Source organism: Ceratotherium simum, chromosome 2 (genome assembly GCF_057802395.1).
Source record: "Ceratotherium simum simum isolate JZ-2026a chromosome 2, ASM5780239v1, whole genome shotgun sequence".
Lineage (NCBI taxonomy): Eukaryota > Metazoa > Chordata > Mammalia > Perissodactyla > Rhinocerotidae > Ceratotherium > Ceratotherium simum.
In genome coordinates this window covers 65641509-65653630 of record NC_141901.1, presented here as the reverse complement: position 1 = coordinate 65653630, position 12122 = coordinate 65641509, and the positions used below count along the sequence as shown (strand labels likewise).

General features: G+C 38.5%; 1 protein-coding gene across 1 annotated transcript in view; it reads left to right on the top strand.

Annotated features, from left to right (window-relative positions):
• PALMD (palmdelphin) overlaps positions 1-12122 on the top strand; it is a 49572-nt gene that overhangs the window by 20092 nt on the left and 17358 nt on the right. The window contains exon 3 of the mRNA XM_004420791.3: positions 2685-2809. Coding sequence (XP_004420848.1) covers positions 2685-2809 — 125 coding nt within the window. The remainder of the gene's footprint in view (positions 1-2684; positions 2810-12122) is intronic.

Sequence of the window (12122 nt, the reverse complement as noted above, 5' to 3'; positions counted from 1 at the left end):
ACCATATCATTTTGATTGCACATCTAAGTTACATATTTCATATTTAGATGTGAAGAGTTCTCTGCCAGAGGTAAAAGACAATTCGTGAATTATGGACAAAGTTTTATAAAGCTAAAATTAAAAGTATTCTTATTCCTGGGGCCAGCCTGGTGGCGCAAGCAGTTAAGTGCACGCGCTCCGCTGTGGCAGCCCGGGGATCCCCGGTTCGGATCCCTGGCAGGCACTGACGCACCGCTTGTTAAGCCATGCTGTGGCGGCGTCCCATATAAAGTAGAGGAAGATGGGCACAGATGTTAGCCCAGGGTCAGTCTTCCTCGGCGAAAAAAAGGAGCACTGGCATTGGATGTTAGCTCAGGGCTGGTCCTCCTCACAAAGAAAATAAATAAATACAAAAGAAAGTATTCTTATTCCTAACCAGACTAAGAACCAAGAATGTAGCCCCAAGTTAACGTAATCACATCACAAGAATCATTCTCTGCCTTCCACAACTCAGGATCAAAAGACCAGCCCGCCTAAGTGTTTCTTACAGTGATATGCATGTAAATGACTGAAACAGTCCTTGTAGGTGGTTGGTAAGGACTGTAGTTTACTTTGATAGGTGTCATCTGTCTTTACGCTGCATTAGCTATCGTCATATTCCATCAAGTAAAAATAAATTAAAATCAAGGTGAATTCTTAAAATGCTGATATACTCAGATTTTCTTGGCATCTTGGACTTCAGGAGATAAATCTTGACCTTTATTAATAATATTTACTGTGTCTGTGGGAAAATATTTTTACAAACAGCTAAACAGCTATAATTAAGGGTCAGGATAACACTGGGGGAAAGAATCTCTAGCTACAAACTGGAAAAATACAAACCACTCTGATGGGGTGTGTTGTCCACACGCAATTGCTTGAAACTCTGAAAAAGCCAACACAGGTATGATGATCTGGGGTGACATTGTTATTCAGTCTAGCGCTTTTCGAACTGTGTTCTGTGCATCCATAGGCTTCCAGGCCCTCTCACTGCTTCAACTTGAGCAGTCCAGGTTTTATCTATTCTACAAATTATAACTCCATATAATATTTGTTTGTAATCAGTGTAATATATTTTTTAAATGGTTTGGAAACCATGACTCTAGTTAAAATACCCATCCTGTGGTAATTATCTAGCAAAATCGATCAGTCTTATTTAAAACTTTTTTAATTCAGAGATATTTATATTCTAGTGGTGTTAACTCGAGCATGCTTTTGAAAACAGACAGAAATTCTTACTTGCTCTCATTTTAATTGTAGTGTAAGAGAAAGAAGTCCCAGAAAATAAAGTTCCCATTCTTCTCTCTCATCGTTTTATCCATCAACTAATTGTTAAAGCTATAGATATTTTTAATTCTTTTGTCCTTTAACCTTTATTCTAGAATTAAGTAGTTAGCACACCACCATGTTACAGATACCCTAATGGGTATCTGAATCTGACCACATGTTGACCTTTACCAGTGTATCTTGTATCTTCATACGTTTGCATGTTACTAATTAGCATCCTTTTGTTTCAGCTTGAAGAAATTCTTTCAGCATTTCTTGTAAGGCAGTTTTAGTGGTGATGAATTCGCTCTGCTTCTGCTCCGGGAATTTTTAGACACAATCAGTCCCCAATGAATAATTATTGAACAAATAATTCACAAAGGTAGATTAGATACATAGTGACAACACTTTTCTGCAGGAAGAAAAGGACAAACTCAAACTCTTTGAAAATAATATCTAACAGTTTCTACTTGAGACATGGACAGGATGCAAACAAAATTCCCTCTGAAATTTACAGGTCTCTTTCATTTTCTTTGTCTTAGCTCAGATCCAGGAATGTAACTCTTTTATGCAAATTCAAGGGGATGTTTTCTCTGTATGATGAAACGTAAATCTTCTTTGTTTTGTTCAAGTTTACAAAAATTCATCCCACCAATATTTAGACAGATCAGTGAATTTTGTGCATCATATTATTGGAACAAGTACGGAGCTGAACTTAAAGGATATCTAGAACCAGGGAAGTTCTCAGAAGAAAGAAGGGGTACTGAGTAGGCAAAACAATAAATGTCGACCACACAGCCTAAGACTAACATTGAATTAGTTTAAGATAGGATGGCAGTCTCTTGTTTTGCTCACCATTCTAATTAATCCCACAAAAGATTTTTTTGGAGCAGTCAATGTATACTGTCACTGGCATGAATATCAAAATGGCTTCAAGGAGCTTTTTACTTTGTTAAGGTCACAAGATATATACCCATCAGCCAAACAAGTAACAGTAAAGCATCACATGACGAGGTCCCTATGTGACTGCTATAAACATACGGCAAACATACAGTGTATGTAAACATACAGTGCTGCGTGACTTTGAAAGAGTTCTCTGAGGGTGAGGACGGGGCGGGCGGGCGGGGGTACAGGGGGAGCACAGAGACCTTCACAGAGAAGGAGGGACCTGAACTAGACCTTGAAGGATAAGTAGGAGTCAGATACATAAAAGCTGGCTTTGGAAAGGGATCGAGAAGTATGCAACGAAGCAAAATACCAGATTTATTCAGGCAAGGCAGTGAGAGAAAATAATTTCTCTTTAATGTGTCCATTATTGAAATTCGTAAGATTTTAAAGCAGTCAGAGATTTTGGAAATTGTTGACTGATATAAGAACCTCTTTGTGTTTCCTGATATCAGAAAAAGGCCTTGAGGGAGAAATGGCTTCTAGATGGAGTCAGCAGCGGAAAAGAACAGGAAGAGATGAAGAAGCAAAATCAACAAGACCAGCACCAGATCCAGGTTCTAGAACAGAGCATCCTCAGGTACGGCCCTCGCTGAGAGACTCCACAGCTACCTGTGTTTTGATTTTGTCCCATGTTGCATGTATAAGAGCCATTCTCATTTTTAAGGAAACAATCAGATCTTCCATTGGGATTTCTAATAAAGACTAAGGAAACACACCAGAAGGCAACAATGAAATTATATTGTAAATGTTACCTACACCTAAATGTAAAATAAACACAAGATTTATTCTTAAAATACATATTGATAACTTACCCATAGCTCTCTAGGCCTATTTCCTCATCTAAAAAATGGTAGTAAAAATATCTATCTTTGACAGACGTTCAGCAAGTTAAAAATATATGTGCTAAGCTACTAGCACCTACCTGGCCTATGGCAGGTGATCAAGGAACAGTCCTTCTTCACAGCCCTAACCCTCACTCTCACCTTAGGACAGGGGACAGTTCTACGCATGTGTTTGCACTGTCCTTCCATCACACCTCTCCCAGGCCCTCCCCAGTCACAACCATGATGTTTTGGAAAAGAAGACACTGTAGGAATACTTCACTAACATTTTCTCCCTTTTACTTCCCTGATTACTTGGTCACAAGTGTTGACCTCACTTCTTGATGTCATTCTCTGCCCATCACACGTGATCAGTACAGAGTCAGCAACTTCTGATATAACAAGTTTTTTAATTGCCTTAGCTTAAAATGAGGTGATGGACATATAAAATTGGAAAGCTCAAATATTAGATGAGATTATTAGTATTGTCACAAAATATAGATCTCATGGAAGAAAGAGATATGGGAAATGTCAGAATCATTTTCTAACGCAGAAAAAAGATGGAATTTCTTGTGGTATAATAAACACAGAAATTCAAAGCCTACAGATCTTTGAAACACAGGTAACTTTTAAAACCTGACTCACTGTGAACTTGTTCCCTTTAGTGAGGACGACAGGAAAGACCTGGAAGATAAAAATATCCGGATGACCACATTTTGTCCACATTCACCACACTATACAAACAGATTGCTTTAGGCCTAAAGTTGACACTATGGAAAAAAGCTTCCTTTTTTCAGCTGATTTTCATTTTACTTGCTTAATTTCGTACACTTATATATTTAATAGCTAAAATCATTGACTACTCCTCATTTAGATGTTTTTTGAACTAACAATTCTTAAAAAGTTGTATTTTATAATTGAAATTGTTACATTTATATACCCCTCAGTTGTTTGTCCAAAGACATGAAGTGCTTCTGAGTGGTAGATAACAAATACTTAGAATAACTCAATAAGTCAACTCTACAATTTGGAGAACTTGATTCTTCATAAGGCATCCCTTAGCAAGAGCTTCTTACCAAAGTCTGGCTTAGCTGATGATTACTTTCTTCATTCCTCAGCACAGAACCCTTATCTCTGAAGGGTCCTGAATTTAACCCCTGTACACTCTTCGCTCTGCATAGACACCTCCTTGCTTCCCCTCAGAGCCCCCTCTTTAGAGTCTTCCCACATACTGAACACCAACAACTTTCTCTGCACCTGATGGTAATCGAAGTGGCTACATATACTCAAACTCTATAACAAGGTTGGACAGCATCCTGAGTAATCCCAGAGAATTTATTAAGATTCTGCTGACTGCTTTCGGACCTTGCCTGAATGCTCTGAGAAGCACATAAGCTTCTAATAGTATTGATAGCGGCTTACCTAGTTAGAGTTCCTATCCAACCAAAAAAAAAAGGAGGAGGAAGAAGAGGAGAAAACATATTTACCGAGCCATGTTACGTGCCAGGCACTTTACATATATCATCTCATTTAATCTTGATAACCCTGTGAGACAGGTGTCAATATCTTCACTTTTTGCAGAGAGATTAAAGAATTCACACAGTTAGGAAGTGGCAGATCAGTGACTAACTCATTTGACTACCTAATGCCGCTTATAAAATCACGGCACACAGTAACCTCTGGACTGAAGAGGTATTATCTTTTATAGGAAGTCTTTGAAGCGCGTTCTGTCCCTCAGTTCTTTCACCAAACAGCTCCTACCAAACCCGGGATCTTCTTCCATGGCCCTCTAATGCCTTTGTTGAATTACCAGTTACATGTCTGTTCATTACCCAATTTCTAGCTTCTCGCTACAACTCTATCTTTAGATCTTCAGGATGTCTTTACCCATCAGTGCTCCTTTATAACGCCAAATGATTTCAATCCCCAAATATAAATAATAATCACAGCAATGATTCATTTTTAAATGGCCTTGTGCAATTTACAAAGCACTTGCACTTACATTCAGTCATTTAATCCTCACAGCACTCCTAGAAAGAAAGCATCGACACCTCCTTTTCATGGATGAGAAAATAGGCTCAGAGAGGGTTAGAGACTTAATTAAGGTTACAGAGCCAGTAGAGGGTAAACCTGGGCCTCAAAGCAAGTCAGATTCAGTGTTCTCCTGCTGTGAAATTAAAAGAGAGCCGTAGGTGTCAATGTTCTGGAAGCAGTAAAACACCTAACACCTAATAGCAAATTGCTTTATTTAAAGAATGGTCTTAAAAAGATGGATTTGCAAAGAGTTAGTAAAGAATTTGCATCATTGTGACCCATAAAGTCATACTTATCTCGTTATAAATGTGCAGGGAACAGAATGTTCTGAAGCAACATACGGAGACAAAAAATATCCGTGCCTTGCCTGTGTTAAGCAGCCTCCGCTACTGCCCAGCATTATAGAAATCACGTTGCCAAAGCAGCTTTACCTGATAACTGAACATTTTCTTCTCAGATATTTCTAAAGCTGCTAAATAATCAGGTGCATGTTTTTAAATTCAATCTTTCTCCTAAACAACTACCCACAGCGCTTAAGAAGCTTTTCTTACCAACCAAACACAGTACATTTTCCTGTTAGCTCTGAATGGCCAGAGCCAACTGATGAAGTTGAACTAGGCAGAGGCCTCCTTCTTCTCTAAGCAAGGAAAGTATCCCAAATCCCCAATGTGATTTATCACTTGACTTAGGTGCCTGCTCGAGGGTGACATTTGCCATCTGCCAGGCCTCTCAGCTAGAGGATAAGATTTTAATAGGAGCATGAAAATAGAAATATTGCTATTACCTCAGAGTCTGTAGCAGGGCCAGACTTTGCTCATGAAGTTTTCATTCCTCCTACTTCATCTCCTGTGAGATGAACTGAAAGAGCATGGCCTTTGGCATTCAAATCCCTGTTCTGCTGACCGTAGTGCATAAGCCTGACCAAGCTCTCTCATCTCTTCGGGCCTCAGTTTCCCTGTCCATACTAGTGGGACAATTATAGCCACTTCAAAGGTCTACTGTGAGTGAAGCAAATTCCAGAGTGCCTGACACATGGTAGGCGTTCAAAAAATGTTAGATACTATTCCTCATTAAGAGTCAAAAATAATCAAAAGAAGGACACCGCCTGGAGCTTTATCTGGGAATTTTTATCTTTTGGCCAAGATCTCTCATTTCTTTATGCTACTACAAAGAATCTTTTTCTTTGAGTAAACTGAGATTACCACCCAACTAGGATTCTTCCCATTTGGAAATGATTGATGGGTTTTCTTTACGGCTTCAAGACTAAAATGCTAATACTAGTGGTTAATTTTCATAGAGCATTTGGTATAGACCAGGCACTGTGCTAAGCACTTCATATATATTATTTCATTGAATTCTCACAACCACCTTATGAAGTTGATAACATTTAACAGGTGAGAAAATAGACATTTATAAAGGCTAACTTGCCCCAAGACATACAGCTAAAAAATTAAGAACCAGGATTTAAAATCTAATTAAAAGTCCTAATCATAAAAATGAAATTGTGCCTCAGATCCTGCAGAGAAATTTTACAAAAATTATATCTTGTAACTGCTACCTTTTATGGCACTTTTTATTTCCAATCCATGCTGTGATTTCACTCTTATATGCATCATTTTATATAGACAGTCATGTGATCCTTTACCATATTAAAAACACTCAGAAGTTCCTGACTCACACATAACCTTTAAGTAAAACATGTCTATTTATTTGTCCTCTCATCTTTTTTTTCAAAGAGAGGCAACATTTCAGAAAGTAAATGGGTTTCCATGGTTTTTGTCTCTGAGTCACATTCTTAGCTTTGGAACCATATTAGTGAGTATTTTGCCTGGTGCCTTGATTAACACCGTAATGTTCCCAGGAGGAAAACTATATTGAACATCTTCTGAATCACTTTGCTTAAATAGAGTTTCAATTTGCCTCCCAAATGAGCCCTGCTCTTACTGTGACCACTGAACCATTCACTTCCTGATTGTAGGCACAGGTGCAAATCCAGTACTGACTTCTCAGTCGAAACATCCATGTACACAAATTTACAGGCTGGCTTAGAAATCCTAGTCTGTCTCTTGTGTTTCTTTCCTCCGACTGATAGCCTACACCCAAAACAACACCCCAAGCACCATAAGAAGTGTCCAAAGGAGTTATGTCATTCACATCCTAGGTCATCTCTCCTATGGAGCTGCCCTGCGGTGCTCCACGACTCCCTCTGCCAAGTTGCCTTGCATCAAGCTCCCCCCCAGACACTTGCTGTCTCTTGAACTGTGTCCAAAGACCTCTGACTTTAATTGGAGCACACAGAGCGCCTGACAGAAACATCATAAGCATAAAATGCAAAAGGTTAACTGCCAAGGAGAATGATGCAAATACACTGCATTCCCTGTGACAGGGATTATCTACTATGGTTAAATGTTCTTTAATAAGGATTTTTTTAATATTCCAAAGTACCCTTCTGACCCTCTGCCTTCCTTTAATGCTCTTTCATTTGTCTCCAAATAGTTAGAAACTGCCTTCCACATGTGGTGCTAATGGGAAGCTGTATGTGAAGCACTGGGATTTCTAGGTGATTATATGTCCTGAGAAAAGCTGAAGGGCAAGCCATTACAGCAGCTATAGCCATTCCACATAACTTACAGGAAATTCCTCCACAAATGGAGATGGAATACTAGAAAATGCATTCTGCTCAATATCATATAAAGCAATAATCTACTCACTTAACTCAAAAGATAGCAGGCAATATTCAGTTTCAAAAAGGAACCAAAAGCATTGATGTAGAAATTCAAAGGGTAAGTGATTTTGCTGCTGGTTATGGTTTATCAAAGTTTAGCTCATTACGGTTTCTATCCCCAGTTTAACCCCTACCTAATGCTCTTATCTACCTGTGCAAGCCAATTGTACCTTAATGAAACTAATGCCTCATGAAACACCACAAGGCCTGCTGCATGACAAATATCACATGCTACATGTTTATGCCTTCGTGCTCGACCCAACCAGCCATAACTAACATCACATTGCAGGGAAACAGACAAGCTGCTCTTTTGTGACAACATAAGAGAGAAGAGAAAAGAAAAAAGGAGAAAAAAAAACACCACCATTTGTTTCTTCTTCTTAAATTTGCTGTTGCCTAGAAACACTCAAGAAATTATTCTGAGGCAATTACATGAGTCAAAATCATTCCAAGCATGTATTTTACTCTCCGTATTTTGACTAATTGGTTTACTGGATTTGCAATAGTTCATCTGTTGTTGTTTTTAATTTCCCAGATATTCTAATTATTTTTAATGCAGGAGCTTTTTTTAATTTAACAAAAGGTGCTAAATAAACCAAATTTCCAGCAAAAAAAGGGAAGAAATCTATCCTCTCCAAAAAAAAAAGAAAAAGAAACACAAATAAAAGCCCCTAATACAATGCCTAGCACATAATAGGAATATCTTTGAATACATCGCTCAATGAATGAATGAATGAAAAAAATGGATGATGAAAGGAAAGATGGATGAACTTGAAAAAATCACCTATTGGGGGACCAGCTAAAGAAGACTAGACAATGACTTGAACATTAATAAACTAAAAAGGAAAGCCTTGAAATTCTTTAAAACGTAAGAAAAAATAAGCACCCAACTACCTCGAGTCAAGGGCAAAGGCGGCAGTGGTGCCCTTGGGTTCTGAGGCAGTTGTTAATGGCGTGTTTTAATGTCTCACCATCACTTTACTGTCTCACCTTTCCCCCTCCTTCATATGCTCTTTTATTCCTGTATCACCATCTCCCAGCATTCTTTCTTATTCATACCTGCCAATCTCATCTACATGTTAGTAGCAATAAGGATTAAATGGTAACTCAGAATATACACACCCACACACACTGTGGTAGACTAAAAGGTAGGTTAGACTAACCTTGAAGAGTCCTTCCCCACCCCACTTCAATTCAATAATAACAGCCACCCTTTATGAAGCACATATTATGTACTTAGCATTATTCTGAGACTGACGATTCTCTGAGGGAAGTCTAACTAGCTTTGTTGTACACATAAGGACACTAAAGCACAGAAAGCTATAAATCTAGTAACAGCCAAGACATGGTCACACATAGATCTTTCTGACTCCAGTTCCTTTCCACCATGCCTCACTCTGCTTATTCTTGATTCATTTCAACGATCATGTATTGAGAAAATGCCACGTGTAAGTCTTTGGTCTTCTAGAGGAGATTCGAGAATCATAAGTTCCTCAAAGCAAATTTTTATATGTGTTTACTTCTCATTAGATCTTTTAACTTTTCAAAAATGTTTTTACATTAAGTATCTCATTCAAAACAATATTCAATAACTTGATACACAAATTTAAGACCATTATCGGGGATGTCACAGATCTCTAGCTGCATTGACAGTAATACAGAAGGAACAAAGCAGCCGCTGAACAATCCAGAAAGTGGGAGGGGAGTTAGTTTTAGTGATCCATGCTCCAGGTCTTGGTCACAAAGAAAGAATGTTCAAAGGCAGAGATTCACTATATTAGAGAAAGTGTCTGTTCAGCCATAGGGCCTATGCTTCCGCATTCCCCAGGAGAGTTCCCAGTGACTAAATTTACCAGCTCAGAAAACTTCCACACCACTCCTTGCAATGCTTCTTTTGTCTGCCATAAGGCAAATGTCACTTAGTGCATTTAGACCACCCAATGCTGACTGGTCCTTGTTGGTTATTCTATGTTATATTAAGCTTGGAATTTATATTTATTGGTCTTCAAATAATACAGTCCTGTTCTTGGTATCAAACATGAACAATTAACACTAGAAGCAAAGGAAAAATGATGTGGTTAGAAAGTAGAAAATATAGTGGCTGCTCTATAATACTGTTAGAGATAAATGTTAAGGGTTACAAGGCACAAAGCCAGTAATTATTTCTCAATGGAGAGAGTCAATAGCTATACACATCATTGAATATATTTTGCCATTTCATTATATGGTTACAAGTAGTTTATTCACTAAAAATATTTTTACCCTACAACTTTTTTTTTTTTAAGAAAAAAATTTCCCCAAATCGTGGATAAATACATCTGCAGTTAACTTGCCACGTCCTGGCTACATCAGTATTTGAAAGTCACTTGGGAAACTCATGTCACCTATGTAGAGGTCAATTTGAATTATTATTACACTTATTTAGCTCTTATTAAGTGTTTGGCATTCACTACAAGGTTCGCTACAGGCCCTAATTAAAAACCATACACCCAGCTTCTGTCCTGCCAAAGCATTTGAGAAGCCCATAACTAACCAATTTACCATAGCACACCAACCTTCAGGGCGTGCATTTATTTGCATTCATTTGAAAATTACATTGGTAACTTGCACGTGAAAGTGGCTGATTCTCTGAAAACCAGTTTGGTTTCTTATTTTTCATGGCAAACGAAACCTTAAATTTACAAAATATTATTCTGATTAAGAGGGTTTGCTTTTCTACTAAACCATTCTCTTCTGACATTACCTGCCTACATGGCAGTTTCAAATCATGGTAGTATGGTCTGCTCATAGGATAATTATTAATATCTACAGAGTTAGATTAGGAGATGAGATTCATCCATGCAAAGCTGCTCACATGTAACTATAAATTATTCAGCTTCTCTAAACATCTGCCCTGTTCCCAATTATCAGAGCAGACTGACTCTTGTTTCAATGTCACTGTTGGGCTAGCTTTTTGCTTCTAGTTATCTTGAAGCTGCTGTGTTGTATTGCTCATCCTGATCTTAAAATGCTCAGAATTAGAGGCAATAGATCTGGCTGGAGCAAATTTAGTGTTTGCTGTATGCCAAATGCTCCTAATTCTCTGGTGTGCTTACCCACAGCATGTGATGGTTTGCACTAGGGGGTTAGATCTTCCTTATTATACACATGCCCTTTGGCAAGGGCTGATTATAAGACAATTCTTGTCCTATATCTCTGCATAGATGGATCCTTGTCTTTTCTGATATACTTTTATTTCAGTTTGGTGAATAAAATGTGCCTGACATGTAGTAAGGGCTTAATAAAAGTTTAAGTGGCCGGCCCGGTGGCATAGTGGTTAAGTGCGGGCACTCCACTGCAGCGGACCGGGTTCGGCTCCCGGGCACGCACCGACGTGCTGCTTGTCAAGCCATTCTGTGGCGACGTCCCATGTAAAGTAGAGAAAGATGGGCACAGATGTTAGCCCAGGGCCAGGCTTCCTCAGCAAAAAGAGGAAGATTGGCATCGGATCTTAGCTCAGGGCTGATCTTCCTCACAAAAAATAAATAAATAAATAAATAAATAAAATAAAAGTTTGTTAAAAGTGTTTGATGAAATTTATCAGACCCCAACTTTCTTTTCTTTTTTTTAATTTTTTGTTTATTGCAGTAACATTGGTTTATAACATTGTAAAAATTTCAGGTGTACATCATTATACTTCTATTTCTGCATAGATTACATCATGTTCACCACCAAAATACTAATTACAACCCATCACCACACACATGTACCGAATTATCCCTGTCACCTTCCTCCCTTCCCCCTTCCCCTCTGGTAACCACCAATCCAATCTCTGTCCCTATGTGTTTGTTTCTTGTTGTTATTATCTACTACTTAATGAAGGAAATCATACGGTATTTGACCTTCTCCTTCTGACTTATTTCACTTTGCATTGTACCCTCAATGTCCATCCATGTTTTCACAAATGGCTGGATTTCATCGTTTCTTATGGCTGAGTAGTATTCCATTGTGTATATATACCACATCTTCTTTATCCATTTGTCCCTTGATGGGCACTTAGGTTGCTTCCAAGTCTTGGCTATTGTGAATAACGCTGCAATGAACACAGGGGTGCATGTGCCTTTACAAATTGGTGTTTTCAAGTTCTTTGGATAAATACCCAACAGTGGAATAGCTGGATCATATGGTAGTTCTATCCTTGATTTTTTGAGGAATCTCCATACTGTTTTCCATAGTGGCTGTACCAGTTTGCACTCCCACCAGCAGTATATGAGAGTTCCCTTCTCTCCACATCCTCTCCAACACATGTTGTTTCCCGTATCAGACCCCAA